Consider the following 23454-nt stretch of genomic DNA (forward strand, 5'->3'; position numbering starts at 1 on the left):
TCTGCTTCTCGATCTCTCTCATCTCTTTTAATACAGTCCTTTAAACCTACCTCACCGATCAATTTTAGCCACCTATCGTCATGTAGTCCGGTGTCAAATTTTGCTTGATAACATCCTTGTGAAGTGCCTTGGAATTGATAATTATGTTAAAGGCACTATAAGTTGTTCTTGTCCTTGTTATCATGATTTTATTATAGAATAATATCCCAAGACACTTAACATGCATAACCAAAAGAAAACACAAAGCCAACGGAGGCATTAAGAGGGGTGACAAAAGCTTAGTCAAAGAAGTGGGTTTTAAGGAGGATCTTAAAGGAAAGTAGAGAAGAAAAGGGGTTTTGAGAAGGAGATTCAAAGTGTGAGGCCCAGATACTTGAAGGCATGGCTTCCAATGATGAGACAAAGAGAAGGGTGGATGTTCAGGAGGCCAAAGTTACAGAAATGATTGGAGAATTTGATGGGGAAACAGTCATTGCAAGGCTGGAGGAGGTTACAGAGATGGGATGTGGTAAGGCCATAAAGGGTTTAGATATGAGAATGAGAATTTTAATGAGACATTCAGGGACTGGAGCAAGGACAAGGATAATGGGTATGTTGGACTTGGTGAAGAAGAGTAAAAGTTTAGGATGAGTAAAAGTTTAAAGAGCTTAAATTATGGGAGGCCAGCCGGGAGAGATTTGGAGTAGTCAAGTCTGGTAATCAACAGCAGATGGGTTGAGTCATTGGTGGAGACAGATAATGTTAAGAAGGTGATATAGGATTGGAAGCTCATCTTAGGGTTGACTTGCATGCTGTTGCAACAAACATTCTAGTTCATTCTGAGACAATGGTCCAGGATGAGAATGCAATGAAAGGCAGGGACATAAGCCAAAGACAATGGTTGCTATCTTCCCACTGTTCAACCGGTGAAAACTGTGATTTAACCAAATCGGACAAGCAATCCGATAGCAGAAACATTTGGAGATGGGCTTGGGTGGTGCAGTTTTGAGAGAGATGGTAATAAACCAGAAGTATCAAGTGACAGGACTTTTTTTGTTCTATTTTCAAAATTCAAATGATAAGCTCAAAGAATGTAATCCAATCAGATTAGCTGCTCTATGACAACCTGTGTATTGAGTATTCCATGTCGTTGCAAAATGATTCAATCCAAGTAAAAATAGAACTACTCTCAGTTTAAACAGTTCACCTCTTCCTGTAGTGTTCAATACTTTATTCAGTGGATTATATTTTTCTTGAATGAGTAAGAAATACTATACAGCAGGTTTTGTGCTTGAATATTGGTTGGAAGGAACTCATTGTCACTGGATCTGAACTGAAGTGAAATTATTGTTCCATCTGCATGACATTTATATTGTTTTGAATCAAGTGAAAATAAACAGTTCTTTACCAATATTTTTTCTTATCCTCCAAGAACAAGCTCAAAAGTGTCATATGCCAAAATAAACAAAAGTGCTCCAAAAATAGTTGATGACCAACATTTGCCCTGTGCAATGGTGGGTCTCTATCCAGTGAAGATAAGCACTATCCAAAGTAGCAAACCAAACTGGACCACATCAGATTACTTCGGAAGTATCAAAATGTGACTTGATAAGAACCATTCTGAACGTATGGAAATAGAAGAAAAATATTCCTTTTTAAAATCAGCATATGCCAAACTCTAAAAGGGCAAGTTTCATTTTATTAATTCATGGGATATGGGTGTTGCTGGCTAGGCATTTAGTGCCCATCCCTAATTGCCCTCGAGAAGTTGGCAGTGAGCCACCATCTTGAACTACTCTTGTCCATATGGTGTAGGTGCAGTTTGGCAAGGAGTTCCAGTGACGGAGAAGTTTCCGAGGAAGCCTTTTGGGACAGCTGTAGCATGTGTGGAACAGCAGCTTTTCTCATTGGTGTTTCATTGATCCCAGCCTAGATTCTTGGATTTGAATGAGTGACAAAATTCACACATCTGTGCAAGATATTCTCTTGTATTCAGTATCACACCAGCAAGTGGACTTCATATTACTTATGATGCAGAAAGCAACTTTACGTTTGAGTGATACTGTGACCCACTCCTAACAATCCCTATTGGTTGTGATCTCTCAGATGCTGCCCCATCTATTCCCTATCTTTACAGCAGGTGGGTTGAAAAACAATCTAGTGAGGTGGAACACAATATTAATTCCACAAATAGGTTTCCATTAAATACTTGCATGAATAGAATACAGTTTAAAAAATATTTTATCTATTTTTTATACCATACAAATTATAAAAACCCTTGTGACGGTTCCAGATGAAAACTACTGTCAGGATAGCTGTTCCTAAGATAATTAATCATGTCTTCCTCTGTTCCAAGCTGTATACATTTCTACCTCAGCCCAGATGCTCTTTCTCTGACTTAGAGAGACTCATACTAGCTGTCATGATATTCAAACATACATCATAACACATACATAATGACAGACAGACCAACGGACCAATTAGCACACATAACACGACAGCCAATCACAGACAAGAGCAGACACAGTATAAGACAAGAAACACACACAGTATAAGACAAGAAACACGACACTTCCTGAGCAGTCCATCTGGAGACAGCACAGGGCCAGGACCTCATTAGCAAGACACTCACACAGTCACAACGTGCTGAGTACCAAGTCTGATGTATAAATAGTTAGATGGAATAAAACTGCGTTGTACCAATCACAACCGTGTTGGTTCGTCTGTACCTCAGAGCACCCAACACTTCATGATACCAGGAGTGAATCGATACCTACCGGCAAATCTGCCATCCTGAGCCATGGACACCCGCAACAAACCGCAGCCGTTGCAAGTCGCTGGGAACCTGGGCACAAATTGGAAGCTCTTCAAGCAGCGATTCGAACTCTTCATACAAGCCAATGAAAAACAGGGCGCCTCGGACGAAACAAAGATTGCCATGCTCCTCACTACCGCAGGTCAGCACGCCATCGATGTATGCAACACCTTGGTGTTCGCGGAAGGCGAGAACAAAGCTAAGTATGACACGGTCCTCCTCAAGCTCGACAAGCACTTCAACGTTGAGGTCAATGAAAGCTTTGAGAGGTATGTCTTTCAGCAGCGCCTGCAAGGTAAGGATGAGCTCTTTCAGTCCTTCCTGACGCATCTCCGCATACTCGCGCAGTCCTGCGGTTACGACGCCACCTCAGAGTCCATGATCCGGGACCAGATCATTTTTGGCGTTGCTTCCAGTGGCCTACGCCAGCAGCTTCTAAAAATTAAACGCTTGACCTTAGTATCTGCAGTTGAAGCCTGTGTCCTGCATGAGAATGCGATCAGCCGCTATGCCCAATTTCAGGCGACCGAATCGGCACGGAGGGGGTCCCACGCGACCGAATCGGCAAGCCAGGCCGCCCACGAGGCCGAACTCGTCCAGGCAATCGAGTTTCTCCCGGCCCGCGGACCGGACGAGGGCGCCATTTCGCGCGATTTTTAAGGCCTCCCGCGTTTGTGCGCGCCAAAACCTACGGCAACACTGAGGGACGTGCTGCGCAGGCGCGCCCGACACAAGACCTAACTGCGCATGCGCAGTGGCGTAACGGACGCCATGACGTCATGACGTGCGGCAACTGTGGAGCTGCACATTTAAAAGGGCAATGTCCTGCAAAAACCCGACCATGTCTACGCTGTGGCAAGATGGGCCACTACGCTGCCTACTGTTAAGCGGCTCAACCTGTTGATCTTTCACATCTCCGACAACCTCGCAGGAACGTGCGGACCATTCAGCCTCCACATCACAACATCCAAACCGACGACACAGATGACCAAGACGCCTTCCGGGTTGCGGTCATTGATGTGAACCGGGTCAACACCATCAATCCGGGCGATGAATGGAGTGCCACCCTAACGGTCAACCGATCGACGATCACTTTCCGCCTGGACACTGGCGCCTCCGCCAACCTCATAGCATGGTCAGCCTTCTATGCCATGAAGGTCAGACCACCAATCCAGCCATCCCGGTGCAAGATGGTCGACTACAACGGGAACGTTATCCCGGCCATGGGATCCTGCCAGCTCCAGGTGACACACAAAACACACACGGCCACACTCTCGTTCGAGATAGTTGGCTCATCGAAGAACTCCCTGCTGGGCGCACAGGCATGTAAGGCTCTCCACCTTGTGCAACAAATTCTCTCCCTCTCTCCAGACGGCACGTCTGACTTCCCGGATGCAGAGTTCTACGCAAAGCTCCAATCGCTCCTCGCCCACAACTAGGAGGCATTTGAAGGCATGGGAACACTGCCGTACACCTACCGAATTCGCCTCAAACCGGACGCCATCCCGGTCGTTCACGCACCTCGCAGGGTTCCTGCGCCACTTAAAGACCGCCTCAAGAAGCAGCTGCAGGATCTCCAGGACCAAGGGGTCCTCTCCAGGGTCACGGAGCCCACGCCATGGGTCAGCTCCATGGTGTGTGTCAAGAAGCCCTCTGGCGAGCTCTGCATCTGTATTGACCCCAAAGACCGCAATAATAATATTATGAGGGAACATTATCCCATACCCAAACGGGAGGAGATCACCAGTGAAATGGCCCAGGCGAAGATATTCACAAAACTGGATGCTTCCAAAGGATTTTGGCAGATCCAACTGGACCCGTCCAGCCGAAAGCTATGTACCTTCAACACCCCTTTCGGCAGGTTCTGCTACAACCGGATGCCATTTGGCATCATCTCAGCATCCGAGGTCTTCCATAGAATCATGGAGCAGATGATGGAAGGCATCGAAGGGGTGCGCGTATATGTGGACGATGTCATCATCTGGTCCACCACACCGCAGGAGCACATACATCGTCTCCAATGCGTTTTTGCCCGCATACGGGAAAACGGCCTGCGCCTCAACCGAGCCAAGTTCTCCTTTGGCCAGACTGAGTTGAAGTTCCTGGGGGACCATATCGCCCGGTCAGGGGTCCGTCCGGATGCAGACAAGGTGAGCGCCATCACAGCCATGCCGCAGCCGGCCGACAAGAAGGCTGTCCTACGCTCCCTTGGCATGGTCAACTTCCTGGGGAAGTTCATTCCCAACCTTGCCTCCCACACGACGACTCTGCGCCACCTCGTCAGAAAATCCACAGAGTTCCAGTGGCAACACACACACAAGCTGGAATGGGAGGAGCTCAAACACAAACTCACTACGGCACCAGTGTTGGCGTTTTTCTGACACGTCTCGTGCCACCAAAATCTCAACTGATGCCAGCCAATCCGGAATTGGAGCAGTGCTCCTGCAGAGGGATGACACGTCGTCATGGGCCCCGGTTGCCGATGCATCGCGGGCCATGACCCCCACAGAGCAGCGCTACGTGCAAATCGAAAAAGAATGCCTGGGCTTGCTAACCGGTTTAGACAAGTTCCACGATTACGTCTATGGTCTTCCACGGTTCACGGTCAAAACTGACAACCGCCGCCTGGTCAGCATAATAAACAAGGACCTGAACGAGATGACCCCTCGCCTCTAGCGCATCCTACTTAAACTCAGGAGGTACGACTTCCAACCGGTCTACACTCCAGGGAAGGACCTCATCGTGGCGGATGCCCTATCCAGAGCAGTGAGCACGCCGCCAGATGTGGAGTGGTTTGTATGTCAGGTCGAGGCACAGGTGGCTTTCACAGCGGCAAATCTGCCGGCTGACGACTCCAGTCTGGCCCGTATCCGCCGAGAGACTGCGGCCGACCCCCTTCTGCAGCAAGTGATGCGCCACATGACGGGAGGATGGCTCAAAGGGCAGTGCCCGCAGTTCTACAATGTACGAGATGACCTAGCCATCATTGATGGTGTCCTTCTGAAGCTGGACCGGATTGTGATTCCGCACAGCATGCGCCAGCTGGTTCTAGACCAACTACACGAAGGCTACTTGGGGGTCGAGAAGTGCAGACGGAGGACTCGAGGGGCAGTATACTGGCCGGGCATCAGTGACGATATTGCCAACATGGTGCTCAACTGTACAACCTGCCAAAGGTTTCAGCCGGCGCAACCTCCTGAGACGCTTCTGCCCCATGAGCTGGTGACATCCCCCTGGGCGAAGGTGGGTGTCGACCTATTTCACGTGCTCGGCATGGACTATGTCATCATAGCTGACTACTTCTCAAACTACCCAGAAGTCATACGCCTGCACGATTTGACGTCGTCTGCTGTCATCAGGGCCTGCAAAGACACCCTTGCTCGCCACGGCATTCCGATGACTGTCATATCGGACAATGGGCCCTGTTTTGCCAGCCATGAATGGTCGTCCTTTGCTGCTTCGTATGGCTTCACACACATGACGCCCAGCCCTCTGCATCCCCAGTCCAATGGAAAGGCGGAGAAGGGCGTTCACATTGCCAAGCGGCTCCTCTGCAAGGCTGCTGCTACTGGGTCGGACTTCTACCTCGCCCTGCTGGCCGAACGCTTGGCCCCATTAGCCACTGGTCTCTCACCAGCACAGCTGTTGATGGGTCGCGCCCTCAGAACCACTGTGCCTTCCATCCTGGCACCAACAATAGACCATGCTCCGGTACTGCGTAGGATGCAACTGCAGTGTGATCGCCAGAAGAGATCGGACGACATACGGGCAACTGATCTTCCCTCCCTGGCCCCTGGAGACAACGTCCGCATCCACCTACCAGACGGTGGCTGGTCAGCACCTGCCGAAGTTCTCCGACGCGTGCCTCCCCGCTCGTTCCTGGTACACATGCCGGATGGATCTGTGCGTAGGCGCAATCGCCGAGCCCTTCGCTTACTTCCACACTCGCAACGGGACCCTACACAGACGCCGTGTCCTCCACTGGTTCCTGATAGCGACTTCGTGGAGCTGCCATATACCAGGCCCCTTCTGTCGCCGCCCGTGGCCAGGCTCGCACCTCAGCCGGTGGTTCTCGACCCACCCTTGAGGCGGTCAACCCGAATTTGTCGCCCACCTACTAGAGTGGACTTATGAGACTGTTCACACGTCAAACTTTCGCAACTACTGTTTTATAACATGTCACTGTTTTATCGTTACAGGCCTCGTTTGATCGTTCCAAATTTCAACGTTGTTCTTCTTTTGTTATGGTACAACCTCGTTAGCATGTCACACCTGACATCGCCCCTTGTATATAGTTAAGCCCCATGTACATGATGTAAATATTATGCACACACACACACCTTTAGCTGCACTCAGGACACATTTATATTTATAACCACGTAGGCACATAATCTTGTAAAAAAGGGGGGATCTCATGATATTCAAACATACATCATAACACATACATAATGATAGACAGACCAACGGACCAATTAGCACACATAACACGACAGCCAATCACAGACAAGAGCAGACACAGTATAAGACAAGAAACACGACACTTCCTGAGCAGTCCATCTGGAGACAGCACAGGGCCAGGACCTCATTAGCAAGACACTCACACAGTCACAGCGTGCTGAGTACCAAGTCTGATGTAGAAATAGTTAGATGGAATAAAACTGCGCTGTACCAATCGCAACCGTGTTGGTTCGTCTGTACCTCAGAGCACCCAACACCTCACTAGCCAAAGAGGATAGGGAGAAAAAAATCTTTAGCCACTCCCTGAACTCTCTACTGAAAAATAGTCCTCTAAGCTGCCATGTTACAATCTTGAATGAACTAACATGCTTTTGATGTTGAATCTCTTGGCACATTTGTATTTTGTTTATCAAACATTTATCAAATACTAATAAATACTTAGCACCAAAGCTTATGGGATCTATTGTCTCAGAGACATTATCAACACAGAAAAGAGCTGTAAATAATCAGGCTGCCCAGCATTTGTGAAAAAATAACATTCAATGTTCCAGGCCTTGAATCCTTCCTCATCCTGTAGAATTTTCAAGGCTTACAACATTGACTGACATTTTTTTCCGCAGATGCTACTTGAGCAGCTAAGTATTTCCAAGATTGTCAATTTTAATTTCTAGATTTGTAGCATCTGCAAAATTATATTTTTGTGTTTGCAATAGTACAATATTTCATCATTGTTCCATCTGGGCCCTCACTTAGGAATCATTCTGACTAACCTTCTTAATGGCTTTAAAAGTTATTGAATGCTACATGTTATAATTTTAACCCATGGTCAATTATTTCTAACCTCTATAGCAGTATTCCAACATAGATAAAGACGAGAAATGTTATTGCGATATTTGCACGTGGGTAAATGCTGGTGCCTATATGTTGATAATAGCACAAGAACTAGGAGCAGGAGTAGGCCATCTGGCCCCTTGAGCCTGTTCTGCCATTCAATAAGATCATGGCTGATCTTTTTGTGGACTCAGCTCCACTTACCCACCCACTCACCTTAATTACTTTACTGTTCAAAAATCTATCTATCTTTGCCTTAAAAACATTTAACGGGGTAGCCTCAACTTTTCACTGGGCAGGGAATTCCAGAGATTTACAACCCTTTGGGTGAAGAAGTTCCTCCTCAGTCCTAAATCTACTCCCTCTTATTTTGAGGCTATGCCCCATAGTTCTAGTTTCACCCGCTAGTGGAAACAACTTCCCTGCTTCTATCTTTTCTACTCCCTTCATAATTTTATATGTTTCTTTAAGATCCCCCCTCATTATTCTAAATTCCCATGAGTATATTCCCAATCTACTCAGTCCCTCCCCAAAAGTCAAACCTCTCAACTCCGGAATCAACCTAGTGAATCGCCTCTGCACCCCTCCACCGCCAGTACATCTTTTCTTAAGTAAGGAGACCAAAACTGTACACAGTACTCCAGGTGTAGCCTCACCAGCAGCCTATACAGCTGCAACATAAGCTCCCTGTTTTTAAACTCCATCCCTCTAGCAATGAAGGACAACATTCCATTAGCCTTCTTAATTACCTGCTGCACCTGCAACTAACTTTTTGTGATTCATGCATAAGGACATTCAGGGCCCTCTGTACAGTAGCATGCTACAATTTTTCACCATTTAAAAAATAGTCGATTTTGCGGTTATTCATACCAAAATGGATGACCTCACATTTATCAATATTGTACTCCATCTGCCAGACACTTGTCCACTCACTTAAACTATCTATATCCCTCTGCAGACTTTCAATGTCCTCTGCACACTTTGCTCTGCCACTCATCTTAGTGTGGTCTGTGAACTTTGACACATTACACTTGGTCCCCAATGCCAAATCATCAATGTAAATTGTAAACAATTGCCATTCCAACACTGATCCCCGAGGCACACCACTAGCCACTGATCGCCAACCAGAAAAACACCCATTCATGCCCACTCTTTTCTTTCTGTTAGTTAACCAATCCTTTATCGATGCTAATACATTACCCGTAACACCGTGCACCTTTATCTTATGCAGCAGCCTTTTGTGTGGCACCTTGTCGAATGTCTTCTGGAAATCCAGATACACCACATCCACTGGTTCCCAGTTGTCCACCGTGCGAGTAATGTCCTCAAAGAATTCCAGTTAAACATGACCTTCCTTCATGAGCCCATGCTGCATCTGCCCACTGGGACAATTTCTATCCAGATGTCTTGCTATTTCTTCCTTGATGATAGATTCAAGCATTTTACCCACGACAGAAGTTAAGCTAACTGACCTATAATTACCCGCCTTTTGTCTACCTCCTTTTTTAAACAATGGCATCACATTTGCTGTTTTCCAATCTGCTAGAACAGCCCCAGTGTCCAGGTAACTTTGATAAATTACCACGAGCGCATTTGCTATTTCCGCCGCCATCTCTTTTAGTATCTTGGATGCATTCCATCAGGGCCAGGAGACTTGTCTACCTTTAGCCCCATTAGCTTGTCCAACACTACCTCCTTAGTGATGATGATCATTTCTAGGTCGTCACCTGCCATAGTCTCCTTTCCATCAATTATTGGCATGTTATTCATGTCTTCCACTGCGAAGACGACACAAAATACCTGTTCAATGCATCAACCATTTCCTTATTTCCCATTATTAAATCCTCCTTCTCATCCTCTAAAGGACCAATGTTGACCTGAGCCAATCTTTTTTGTTTTATATATTTGTAGAAACTTTTGCTATCTGTTTTTATATTCTAGTTTACTCTCAATCTATCTTATTTTTCTTTATAGCTTTTTTCGTGGCTTTCTGTTGAGCTTTAAAGATTTCTCAATCCTCTACTTTCCCACTAATCTTTGCCACTTCGTATGAATTTTCTTTCAATGTGATATCTTTCTTTATTTCCTTAAGATATCCATAGATGATTATCCTTTCTCCTACAGTCCTTCCTTTTCATTGGTGTATACTTTTGCTGAGCACTGTAAAAAATTGCTTTGAAAGTCCTCCTATCCATGGCTGACTATCCTTTTTCCAATCGTCCTTCATTTTCACTGGCATATACTTTTGCCGAGCACTGTGAAGAATCGCTTTGAAAATCCGCCACTGTTAAATTGTCTCACCATAAAGTATTTTCTCCCAGTCTACCTTAGCCAACTCCTCCTTCATCTCATTGTAGTTTTCTTTTTTTAAGCACAAGACGCTGGTATTGGATTTTACCTTCTCATCGTCCATCTGTATTTTAAATTCATTCATACTGTGATCGCTCCTTCCGAGAAGATCCCTAATTATGAGATTGTTAATTATTCCTGTCTCATTACACAGAACCAGATCTAGGATAGCTTGCTCCCTTGTAGGTTCCATTACATACTGTTCAAGGAAACTATCGTGGATACATTATATGAGCTTCCCCCTAAAGGCTGCCTTGACCGACCTGATTTGACCAATCAACATTAAAATCGCCCATGATAATTGCAGTACCATTTTTACATGCATCAGTTATTTCTTTACTTATTGCCCGCCCCACCATAATGTTATTATTTGGTGGCTTTTAGACTATGCCCATCTTTTCTCCTTACTATTTCTAATTTCCAGCCAAATGGATTCAACCCTTTTCTCCATAGAACCTATATCATCTCTCATTACTGCGCTGATGTCATCCTTAATTATCAGAGCTACACCATCTCCTTCATCCTGTCAGTCCTTCCAAATAGTCTGATACCCCTGAATATTTAACTCCCAGTCACGACCACCCGACAACCATGTCTCTGCAATGGCCACAAATCATAGTAATTCGCAATAATTTGTGCCGTCAACTCATTTACCTTGTTTCAAATGATACGAGCATTCAGGTGATGTGCCCATTTGCTAGTTTTTAGACCTTATTTCTGAATCCTAACACCTCCGTTAATAACATCTCCAGAGTTCTTCTTCCCTTTTTTCATAATTTTCCATGTAGTTGAACCCCCCTCCCACATGCTAACCTGCTGCTTTACATTCCGTTAACTGTTATACTTCCTGTAGCTTTACCTCCCCCACCCCCCCTCCCCCCTCCTCCCCCTCCCCACTTACTAGTTTAAAGTCCTTGTAACCACCCTATTTATTCTTTCTGCTAAAACACGGTCCCAGATCGGTTCAGGTGAAGACCGCCCCAGCGGTACAGACCCCTCTGTTCCAATAGGGATGCCAATGCCCCACGAAATGGAGCCCCTTTTTCCCCACACCACTCCTTTAGCCACATATTTGCTTCCCTAATTTTCTCATCCCTATGCCAATTTGCACGTGGCTCAGGTAGTACTCTAGAGAGTAGAACACTTGAGGAGTTGTTCTTTAAATTTAGTTTCCAGTGTTTGATAATCCCCAAACAGGTCCCCTTTCCTAGTCTTGCCTTGTTGTTTGTCCCAATGTGGGCCAGTCCAATATCCTTTCAAGCGGGTCAGAGATGTTCCTCACCCTGGCACTGGGGAGGCAACATACCATGCGGGACTCTCGATCCTGCTCACAAGGATGTTATCAATCCCCCTAATTACAGAATCCCCTGCTACTGATTGAATGTGCACCTCAGATGAGGAGAGGCGTTTGACTGCAGCACCATGCTGAAAAATGGATGGCATGCAAGAGGTTAGAGAAAAAAAAACGTTTTTAAAAATTCTTCACTTCTTTGTTCTTTGCCAAAATTAGCAGGGAGGATTGATGTACAAATCTTTTAAATACCAATTCAAATTGGGGGCTATCCAAATGTACATTTTCTGAATTCAAACTTTAAATTCAAAGTCTCACACTTAACCATTGATTGGGGCTTAGTTTCCAGTATTCAGCTCTAGCTTTACATGAATAACTCAAACATAGTTCTGAAACTTGCGATGCTATGACCACCTACTGAGTTAAAACGCATTATCTGGATCAAAGTAAAGGGTGGTTATGTCATATTTGGGAAACCTTTCGTTCAGCACAAGCTGTGTGGGATTTTTGTTCTGGATTGATGACAGCAACAGATAAAAGACAGCTCAGAGCCCTGTTAAACTCTTGGCAAACTGTAGTCTGCTTTCAAATTTAGGATATCAGTATAATTGTAAGTTGATCAGCCTGTGCAATGTATGGTAGCGGGATTTTCCTCTTCGCGGTACAACTTCATGTGAATGATTAATGCACAAATTTGAAGTATTGTAAGAGGAAAGTGCAAAAGTGATAGCCTGCTGCTAGTACCAAAAAAATTCACTCACCCAAAAAGGAATAGTGCTTGAAAGGAGCACGGGTCACTGGTAAGGCTAGAAAACCAAGGACCGATTCTTAAACCTGCGCTGAACTAGCCGTGGGGGATGCATTCCTTTCGGATGCCACTATACTACAGAAACTGGTACCTTGATAACAATGTGGTCAGTGCTGTACTACCAGACACACTGACTATTAAAAGGGCCATCTCTCAGTATTAAAATAATTAGAGTATGTTACATCGGGCACCAAGATCGAGTGTTAAATTTCATGTGAGACTGAGTTCACGGGTAAAATCTCCTTGCGTTCTCTCTCTGTTTACGCTATTTTGCCAGGATTTCCGTCAAAGTTACAGCAAACGATCGGGAGAATCTCTGGAAATGTTATCCCTTTGTTTCCCAGTTCATCCAGGGTTTCGTTGAAGCTGGAGCTCCTCAATTCTACTACCACCAACACATTAATGTTCTCCTGAAGCCACATTCTATGAAAATACGACTTAAAATTGTCCTGTCATTTTCACCTGATGTCTCTAGGTGGTTTACAACACAAGGAGATACATAGCTTCGCCGATCAAGCGGGTACTCCCAATTCTGGTGCTTTGAGAGCGAATCCTACACATGATCATCATTGATTGTGTTTGGTGTGTGTGTGTTGGGCTGTGGAATGGAGCACTCCCTGAGAGTGGAGCGTTCCCTTTCACAGTTCTGCTGGAAACAGACTTCCTACTCCTCTCCCTTGTCACACAGAATGGCATTGTCACTTGCCTGCGATCCCAAAACATCCCACCCCCTGCCTGGAATGTCCGCGAGGTGGTAGAAATAAGCATCCGAGAGGACAGCGTGTCGACAAACAAGAATATTAAACATACCTGGTCTCCTCCCATAACAAAATACTAAAATACTTTGCAAAAGTATTCAAAAAGGGGGGGGGGGGGGATTGCAAATCACAGTATTCCTAATATTCACAGCAATATCGTGTGTAACTAAGTTGAAAGAATGCAGAGGTTTTAATATTTGGGCCCTACCTGGTTTCCACACATACACAGACTGAAAGTCCTCTTCTGTTTCTGCTTTAACATTCCAGCTGCCCAAGACCAGGGTTACCATCACACCAATGCACTGTGCTGAAGCAACACACTTCTTCCAACATTTGAACGAAGCGGTGCTTTCCCTTCTCAGTCTCATAGCTCCAGAATCACCAGGGTGTTTCAGCGTGACTCCAGTTCGGAAGACAAAGGATATTATAACCCTTGCCTTGACATTAATGTCTCTATTATTTTTGGGGGGATTGGTTTTCTTTCTTATTTTTCGTATTCCTCTGGCTGGCAATCCGGCACGTACCGTGGATCCGGAAAGTCCTTTTCTCGATATCTTGTTTGCACGAATGTGGACAAGGCGCCCGGCATTAAAAAAAAAGGAACCAATAATGACCCCGAGCTGCGAGCGTTTCCTTTCCTTTCCAAGTCAGCAGCGGCTCGCGCGGCAGCTTTCAATCAGCTGAGGGAAGCAGCTGTCCACGAGGAGCTCCGGCTGATACAGCGGGTCATGCGGGTCCTGGAGGCGGCAGCAGGAGTCATTCACACCAGCTGCACAGAGAGAGAGAGAGAAACAAATGTAATGCCACTGCCGTGATATGCTGCAGAATACTGCTGTCTGCACTCATATAACCGTGTGGAAAAGCACACGAGCACATGCGTGTCTGCACCTGCATCTCACAGCGACCAGAAAGTCAAATGGTGAAACCACCGCTATTTAGAAAAAGGGGGGAGGATCTCTGTTCACCAACCCACGGGAGGTTTGTCATTTTGCGTTTTTTTTTAAATCCCTGGATTCATTTTTTTCTCCAAATGCATTAGATTAAATTGCATCGATCGGATTATTCCCACCCCTCGCCTATTTAAATATTCTCACACCATTGCAAATTAGCAACGAGAGTACGACAAATTCCCTTTTGTTTACCTATCACTTTTCACCCCGAAGAGAGAATTAAGGGCTCAGCAAGCCTGCCACCGTGTCCATATTGTTACCCCCAGATAAACAAGTGTGGATTACTTTTCCTCGTCGGTCAGAAAACATGCATTGATAGATTAACGCCCGATAAAGAAGGAGAGTAAGAATTTATATGGTTGCTGATTTTATGCATCCCAAATAGAAAGTGATAACAAAGCGAAAGCCCTAGTAGTAGCTTTGCAGCCTTTGAAAAGCAGGACTGCCCTGGACTCCACACGACAATAATATCTTTATCAGAATCGGCTGCAGCAGCACATTATCGTTTTGTGTGTTCCAACATTGTGGATTAAAATCCTTTCCAGTCAACTTGAATTGGATTTGCAGTGATGTTTTTGAAATATTACTTTAACCCTTTTAAGATCTGGAGGATTTTTTCTAAGTTAATAAAGAGCTCTGCCAACCATTAAAAAAAAATTGGATATATCGCGTTATGTAAGTGCAATAACCATATTCTAGTATACAATTCAACATAAAATTAGCAGCTATTTGGCTAGGTGTATACTGAACTTTGGCACAAAAATAATAAGGTGAATGGATTTGTATTACACAAAGAAGCCTGTTTGTTTACGTTCTATTTTTAGTTTGATACAGATGTATTAAAGCATTATGGTAAAAGTGGAAACAATAGCAGAGTAGGAGTAATGTAAAAATCAGGATAACTTGGGGGAAGCCTTTTTCAGAAAAACCATTGCGAATAATTCTCACAATTCATAAACCTACTGCTTGGCAAGGTAATTTGACAAGCATGCGTTACTTAACTCAGGACCTAATAAGAACCTTGCAGGCACCAATGGGCAGTTAAAACAAGAAGAAGATAGGAAAGAAAAATACAAGCAATAAAGTTGACAGAATGGAAAGGGTCAGAGGTTAGGACAGTGGGAATGGATGTTGGAGGAGACAACTGATAAAAGATCAAATATTTGGTGGTCACCATCAATATTGTCACATTTTCAGGGAGGTAAGCTTCTGATGCAGAGGTTGGTCAAGTAACTATTGATAGTCTGTCAATTCCCAAATGTTAAACTGTATAAATGCCAAATTTATACCAGTGTTGAACTTAACTAGCCATCTCCCATTCTGAGAATCAAGATTTGAGTGATTGGATACTTTTTAGAACTGATTACACGGCTCAGTCCTAAGCATTCTTTCCATCAGTACTGTACTTGTAGATATAATCCTATACTTTGCAAAGAAATAAGAAACATACTGTATGCCAACAATGCATTATTTTGAAAGATACTACTGATATTTCTATATGACACAAAGTAGGGTGGGAGGGGTGACTTGTGAGGAGGATGTAGAGATCCTTCAGTATGTGTGGGCAAATGAATGGCAGATGCAGTATAATTTGGATAAATGCAATGACTCCTGCTTTGGAGCAAAACCGAGAAGGCAGACTATTATCTGAATGACCATAAATTAGGAGAAGAAAATGTGCAATGAGACCTGGGTGCCCTCGTATATCAGTCACTGAAGGTGCAACAGGTGGTAAAGACTGCAAATGGTATGTTGGCCTTCATTGCGAGAGGATTCGAGTACAGGAGAGGAATGTTTTGCTGCAATTATACATGGCCTTGGTAAGGCCACACTTGGAATATTGGGTGAGACTTAACAGAAAACTTTCTAAGTTTTCAGGACGGCACGGTAACACAGTGGTTAGTACTGTTGCTTCACAGCGACATGGTCCCAGGTTCGATTCCCGGCTTGGGACACACTCTGTGCGGAGTCTGCATGGGTTTCCTCCGGGTGCTCCTGTTTCCTCCCACAAGTCCCGAAAGACGTGCTGTTAGGTAATTTGGACATTCTGAATTCTCCCTCTGTGTACCCGAGCAGGCGACGGAATGTGGCGATGAGGGGCTTTTCGCAGTAACTTAATTGCAGTGTTAATGTAAGCCTACTTCTGACAATAAAGGTTATTTTAAAAAGTGTGGTAGCGAGCAGGAACTGCTGCGAGTTTCCCGATGGTTGATCCGCCAATGCCGTCACCGGTATCAAATATTAATTGGTCCACTTAACGAGGCCCCACAGGCTTCACACCACAAATGATTGTCCAGCTGATTCACCAGGACCGCACCGGCCTGCTGACAAAAGGGAGCAGCACTTAAACCGATCCCGCAGAGCAAACCCACACAGCATGCAGCCATGCCACCGAGGAGACCAGCCCCACAATTCGGGGATGCCGAGCTGGCCAGAATGTTGGATGCAGTCAAGTCCAGGTGGGATGCCCTGTTACTGCGACTCCCAATTCCCTATTAGCAATAGCATTCAGCCGTTCGGCCAATGGTCACCACGGTCAGAGGGAGTTGTGGATGGTCAGTAGGACATATAGGTGGGAGCTGGTGTAGCCCCCGTTATCAGTAAACACGATCCAGGGGGCAGCATGGTGGACTCGCGGGCGCTGAGACACCCACTCGCCCCACCAGCCCAGGGATGCCCCCCCCCCCCCGACCGTTGATGGCTCAACAACCTCCCCCCCGCAACCAATGCCATCCCCTCCTGGTGGCTCCCCCCACCCCGCCAAGCACTGGGACAGCAACCCTAGTGCTCCCGGGCTCACTGCCCGGAATCGAAGATGGCTACTCACCTCCTCGAATCCCCACAGCAGCCATTCCGCCAGCTTCACACTTTTAAAATGGTATGTTCTGCATTTTGCAAGCATGGGTTTGTTGAGTACACTCACTGCTCTGCCTATTGAGAACAGCCAGAAGGATGTGCTATTTGACAGAGTTCACAAATCATATGACGTACATACCTGGCATCACAGTGGCATTAAAATTCATATACCAATTAATATGAAATGTGAATTAATATGAAATAAATTAGCCAAAATAGGGCTCACCAAAGCTGCCCTGGAGAATAATGGCTGATCATATCACTGCTTGCCGGGCCTAAGGCTGCTACTTTCAGACCTGAAAAGTGCATAATCTATCTCATATTACCTTGAAAAGTAAAGTGTCTTCTTGAAGGATAAAAACATGAGCAACAGATGAAGCTAGCTTTTTCACACTGCGACTATGCAGTTGCAAAGCAAGTGGTGTTTCCCAAAAAGAGGATGCTGTCATCCGGTCAAAAAGATGTTCTGCGACCTCACAAATGAATAGTGCTGTAAATTAGTTTCAGTACTGGCATGATGCCAGGTACATATGGCGCGATTCTCCCAGCCCAGCGCCGGGCCGGAAAATCGCCGCATCCGCGCCACGCCACCCCGACGCCGGCGCGCGATTCTATGAGGTGCGTAAAATTGGCACCATTTGTGCTGGCGAGTTTGGCGCGGCGCTGGTCGCGGGTCGCTGTACGAAACCGGGCCGCCGATTCTCCGGCCCAAATGAGCCGTGCGGCCGCTCGGAAAAAGCAGAGTCCCGCCGGCGCCATCCACAACTGGTCGCTGCCGGTGGAAACTTGCGTGAAGGGTCGAAGGGCGGCCTGTGGGGGGGGGGGGGGGGCCTCCGTCCCTGGGGGGGGGGGGTGGGGCCTCGGATGGGGTCTGGCCCACGATAGGGGCCAACCGATCGGCGGGCCGGCCTCTCCCTCCACCCCCACAGGCATACTTTATTGCGCGTCCGGCCCCAGAACCCCCGCGCCATGTTGCGCGGGGCCGGCGTGTTCCGTAAAGCAAACGCACATGCGCAGGTTGGCGCATCGCCACTGCGCATGCGCGAGTTGGCGCCGCCCCCAGCGTGCGCTAGGAAGTGAGACTGGAGTGGCGTGAACTGCTCCAGTGACGTGCTGGCCCCCTGTGGGGGCCAGAATCGCAAGTGCCCATGCCCGTTTCTCACCGTCGTGAAACACAATGGCGTTCACGACGGCTCGAATGCTTTCTCCCGCAATCGGAGAATCACGCCCATAGTCTGTACATCCCAGAGACTGGCAGATCCATATCAAACAGCGTGCCTCTTCAGTTGGTATAATACTGACCATACTCAATTAGCCGATGCTTGTAAAACTTAGAACATAATGTCTAACATCAGTTGTGATTCTGCAATTGGGCAGCATTTTCTGAACAATCCCGAGTGTGCTAAGAATTTATCCAAACAACCAATTTAAGATTAGGACTTGAAATAAGATTGAGATGTAAGACAAATCAGACTCACAATGTAGTTCATTACGCTTGTTGGAAGCTACCTATGTTCAAATGCTCATATATATTCATATATTCCATGGCAGCAGTCTCTGCCATCAACAATGCAAGGCTCCTTTGACAGCACCTTCCAAAGCCGCGACCCTACCAGTGCAGCAGATGCATGGAACGCCACCACCTGCAAGATCCCCTTCCAGCTACACACCATCCTGATAAGAAATATATCACCATTTCTTCGCTGTTCTCAGGTCAAAATCCTGGAACTCCCTCCCTAACAGCACTGTGGGGGCACCTAAACCACATGGACTGCAGCGGCTCAAGAGGGCAGCTTACCACCATCATCTCAAAAGCAATTAGGGGTGGACAATAAGTGCTGGACTAGCCCGCGATGCCCTCATCCCATTAAATAATTTTTAACATACAGGTATATGTAAGGAATATGACCACACATTGCACCTTTTTCTGAATAAACAAAACCATGGAGACAATAGCTCCCTGGCACAATCACCATGGCAACATCTCACCAATCAGAGTTGGAAGCTACATATATCCAAATGCTCATATATATATATTCATATGTTCCATGGCAGCAGTCTCGACCATCAACTGTGCAAGGTTCTGACAGCACCTTCCAAAGCCGTGACCCTACCATTGACTTGCTAATCAACCACTAACCCTTTTTTCATTCAGTATAAATTATTGTTTCTTTTGAAATTTGGAATTTTTGTGTTGGTCCTGATGAGTTCAAGATGAAAAGATTCAACAGCATGTCTCTTTTCTCAGCAGTACTTATGAGCGTCAGATGAGGACAGGATTGAGTTTAGTCATAATGGACCCAATGTTGAATATACACTGGCCAAGCTCATTCATGAAGAATAATTGCTCGGGTAAACCAAGCATGAGATGTTGATAGCTGTTGAATGATGTGCTGGCATGAGTAGATAATTATGGAAATGACTTGAGAAAAGGAAGAAAAGATTAGTGTTCTTGTCCTCTTCCTAGTGTGCTCTTCAAGAGGAAATTGTTGCTTGATACAACAACACCAACAACTCACATATTTCTGCACGGCCAAAGGCACTTTACAGAATAGTAACCAGGGAAATGAAAATATTGAGACGAGGCATTTTTAAGGAGGAATGGCTGAAAGCACAGGAGTAAGAATGTTCTTTCAAGAACTATTTTAAAGGACAAAAGGGGAGCGCAGGGATTAAGGAGACTTGAAACTAATTCCACAGAACAAACCCTGGAGGCTGTCCCTCAGAGGAACTTCCCCAGAAAGCACTGGAGGCTGGATCATTGGATTTTTTCAAGACAGAGTTAGATGGATTTTCGATAGGCAAAGGACTCAAGAGTTATTACGGGGCAGACAGGAAAGCGGAGTTGACACCAAACCAGATCAGCCGTGATCTCATTGAATGGCAGAGCAGGTTAGAAGGACCAAATGGCTTAGTCCTGCTCCTCAGTAATTTGTTCCTATGTTCTGAAGCTCTTACATCAAGTGATGGAGGGCGGGTGGGATGCACAGAATGGCAAAATCAAATGGCACACAATGGAGTGTAAGCCTAAAGGAGGTTGCAGGAGTTGGATGGAGAAAAGCAGTGATTGGGTTCAAAGACGAGGGCAAAAGATTCAAAACTTTATGCACTGTGGAACAAGCAACAAGCGTACATCAGCCTGAACAGAAGTGATGGAAAGAATTTCAGGTTTGGAGCTCAGCTTTGGCCAGAAGAGGGAATCAAGGTAATGTACGAGTTTGTTGAACTGAAAAGAGAAGCAAACAAGGGAGTAAAGTGAATACGAAAGGAATGGTGTTTGCAACTGGCACCAGAAGAAGTAGCTTTAGTTTTCCAATGTTCAGTTGAAGATGCTGTGCCTCAGCCAAGATTAGATATTAGAGGAGCAGTGTAACAGTATGTAAACAGTTGTGGGATTAAAAGAAGGTGTAGACCAATAAAGTTAGGTTTTGTCAGCATGGATATAGAAACTGACCCACACCTGCAGCTGATATCATCAAGGAGCCACATTTGATGAAGAGAAGGAGGATAAATCCTTTGGGGACTTCTGTGGCGATGGTTCAAGGAGAAGCTATTGCAAGAAATGTGCTGGCTGCAATTAAAAAGTCAAGAGTGGAATCCAACAAGACCAGTCCCGTGGAGCTAAAACTAGAGAAGTGTTGTTGGAGGAGAATTAGTGAGATCAGTCATGCAAGCCACGGTGACAAGATTGAGATGGATAAGGGTAGAAATCACATCATTGTCAATGCTGCAAATAACATTAATACAAAGGCAAAATACTGTGGATGCTGGAGATCTGTATGCTGTTCTGAAAAGTCATCAACCTGAAACATTAACTTCCTCTCTACAGATGCTGCTTGATCAGCTGAGTATTTTCTAGACTCAGATAACATTCGTGACTTTGGCCAGGTTGGTCTCACTACTGTGACATGGGTTGAAGCTGGACTCGAGGAATTTGAACAGGAAGATATTGGCACAGAGCTGGGATGTGATGACGAACTCTCATGTGTGAAAGGTCAAAACATTTAGGGATGGGCTGAGAACTTGAAAGACCAAAGGGTTGCAGATTGATTTTTGGCATGAAGAGGAATTAATCATTACTTAATTGAAATGTCTCAGGTTATGCTAGAAACTGTGATGTTTCAATCAGGAGGAGGTTGGAAGTAAGGATCCAATGACCAAAAGGCAGATAATTTAAAGGACGACATAGAGTAGGATAGGTTTCGAAGGAGAAGGGTCAGATGAAAGAGTGAGTGGAAAGTGGGAGCATGAATGATGAGGTAGACATTGGAAGCAGTGGGTAAGTCAGCTGTGATTGTTGCTCATGATGAATCAATGCTAAATGCCACAGTGGGTGTGCTGGAGGATGGCTGTGGAGAACCAGGGTGAGGCTGTCAGTGAATTTTGGAGGGGCTTAACGCAAGGATTGAAGCAGTGAAGAAGATTGTAACTATTTTTCAGCCTATCATGGTTGGACAATTGAGAAAGAGCTGGCTTCAAGAAGGACACTAGTGTTTGCTCAACAGTCTTCCCATTGTATTGGAGGCACTGCTGGCAGACTATTTCTAGTGCTCTTATGTGTCACTGGTACACAGTCCTGGTCTCACTGCAGTGAAGGAGTGTGATCATAATAATTGTTCTATGCACAAGGACTTTTGTTGACTTGTAAAGGCCTTTGTTGTCAAACATTCATCGTTGTAGTCTGTAGAAGGTTGAGCTGGCACAACTAATCTGGCCTTGGATTTCCTCATCAATGGTGGTTTTTTGAGAGAGGTGGCTGCCAAGGTATGGGAAGTGCTCAAAATATTCCAGAGTCTCTCCTTCAACATATATCAAAGGTGGAATATTTGGCTGCTCAGCTGTAGGTTGACATGTGAGCTTTGTTCAGGCAACATTCAAGACAGGCTGAGATGTAGAATTGAAAGATTGAAAGTGGCTTGCAAATCTGATGCAGAGTGGGCAATGACACTGATGTCATCTGCAAATTGTATATCATGTATGTCTATGGTGGTCAGTTTAGTTTTGGCACAGAGACAAATGAGGTTGGAGGCAGCATTTAATACTTGCAGATGGCATTTGATTTTGGATAAGGTGAATAGCCAGTCAATTATTAGATTGTAAATAATATGATGGATTTCACACAGCCCTGTATGACACCAGTCCAGATTTTGAAGATGTCTGTTTCAGCTCTCCCATTCAAGACCAGCCTGCTAGATTGTGATGAAGTTTCTTGGACTTCCATATCGTTGGAGCGCAATCCACATTCCCTTGCGATTTACTGAGTAAAATTATTTGATCAGGTCAATTAATGCAATGAAGGGTTTCTGGTGTTGCTCTCAACATTTTTCTTGGATTTGCCTGATAACCGTATTAGAAATTCCTTGAGTAGGTCTAAGGCCTTCCTCAGCCACAGGAAGTAGGCAATGCTGGAGAATAATGTCCTTCATTAATGTCCTTTAGGGAAGAAAATCTGCCATCCTTACCTGGTCTGGCCGACATGTGACTCCAGACCCACAGCAATGTGGTTGACTCTTAAATGCCCTCTGAAATAGCCTAGCAAGCAACTCAGTTGTGTTCAACCACTACAAAACATGAAAGAGGAAAGAAACCAAATGGACCACCTGGTATTGTCCTAGGTACCCATTGACCCAGAAATGACAACGGCAACCTCAGCCCGGTTGACACTGCCAAGTCAACCTTACTGACATCTGGGGCTTGTGTCAAAGTTGGGGGAGCTGTCTCACAGGCTAGTCAAGCAACAACCTGTCATAGTCATACTTACAAAATCATACCTTACAGACAAGGTCCCAGACACACTATCACCATTGCCGGATATGTCCTGTCTCACTGGCAAGACAGATCCAGCAAAGGTTGCGCAAAGTGGTATAAAATCCATAAGGCCATAAGAGTGTAAGATGTAGGAGCAGAGTTAGGCCATTCGGCCCATCTAGTCTGCTCCACCATTTGATCAATGCTGATATGTTCCTCATCCCCATTTTACTGCCTTCTCCCCATAACCCCTGAACCACTTACTAATCAAGAAATCTCCTTATTAATCAAGAATACCAGATTTATGCTTGAAGTGCTGTTGGCTACAGGGCTACAGACCAAGAGCTGGAAGGTGGAATGAGAATATTTATCTCTTAGAACACAAGAACAGGAGACTTCCAGTGGCGACCATGGTATGAGTGGTCGCACATTTGGTGGCTCCCGCTCGTGGTGGATATTTTGGTCCTTTTTAGCCAATCTACGGTGGAACTGAGTGATAGTATAAGTTGCTGGTGAGGTGGAAGAAGAGAGTATCCCACCGGCTTACGGATTTGTGGACCAGAAGTAATCTAAAAAGGAGAGTGTGTTCGTTGAAAGCTGGTTTTGAGCCT

At 45.5% G+C, this 23454-nt stretch overlaps 1 protein-coding gene across 1 annotated transcript in view; it reads right to left on the reverse strand.

Moving 5' to 3' along the window:
• thsd7aa (thrombospondin, type I, domain containing 7Aa) overlaps nucleotides 1-14184 on the reverse strand; it is a 712619-nt gene extending 698435 nt beyond the window's left edge. Inside the window, exon 1 of the mRNA XM_072509118.1 lies at nucleotides 13498-14184. Coding sequence (XP_072365219.1) covers nucleotides 13498-13657 — 160 coding nt within the window. The 5' untranslated portion in view covers nucleotides 13658-14184. The remainder of the gene's footprint in view (nucleotides 1-13497) is intronic.
• Nucleotides 14185-23454: the final 9270 nt, after the last annotated feature.

The sequence above is a fragment of the Scyliorhinus torazame genome, chromosome 6, assembly GCF_047496885.1.
Source record: "Scyliorhinus torazame isolate Kashiwa2021f chromosome 6, sScyTor2.1, whole genome shotgun sequence".
NCBI lineage: Eukaryota > Metazoa > Chordata > Chondrichthyes > Carcharhiniformes > Scyliorhinidae > Scyliorhinus > Scyliorhinus torazame.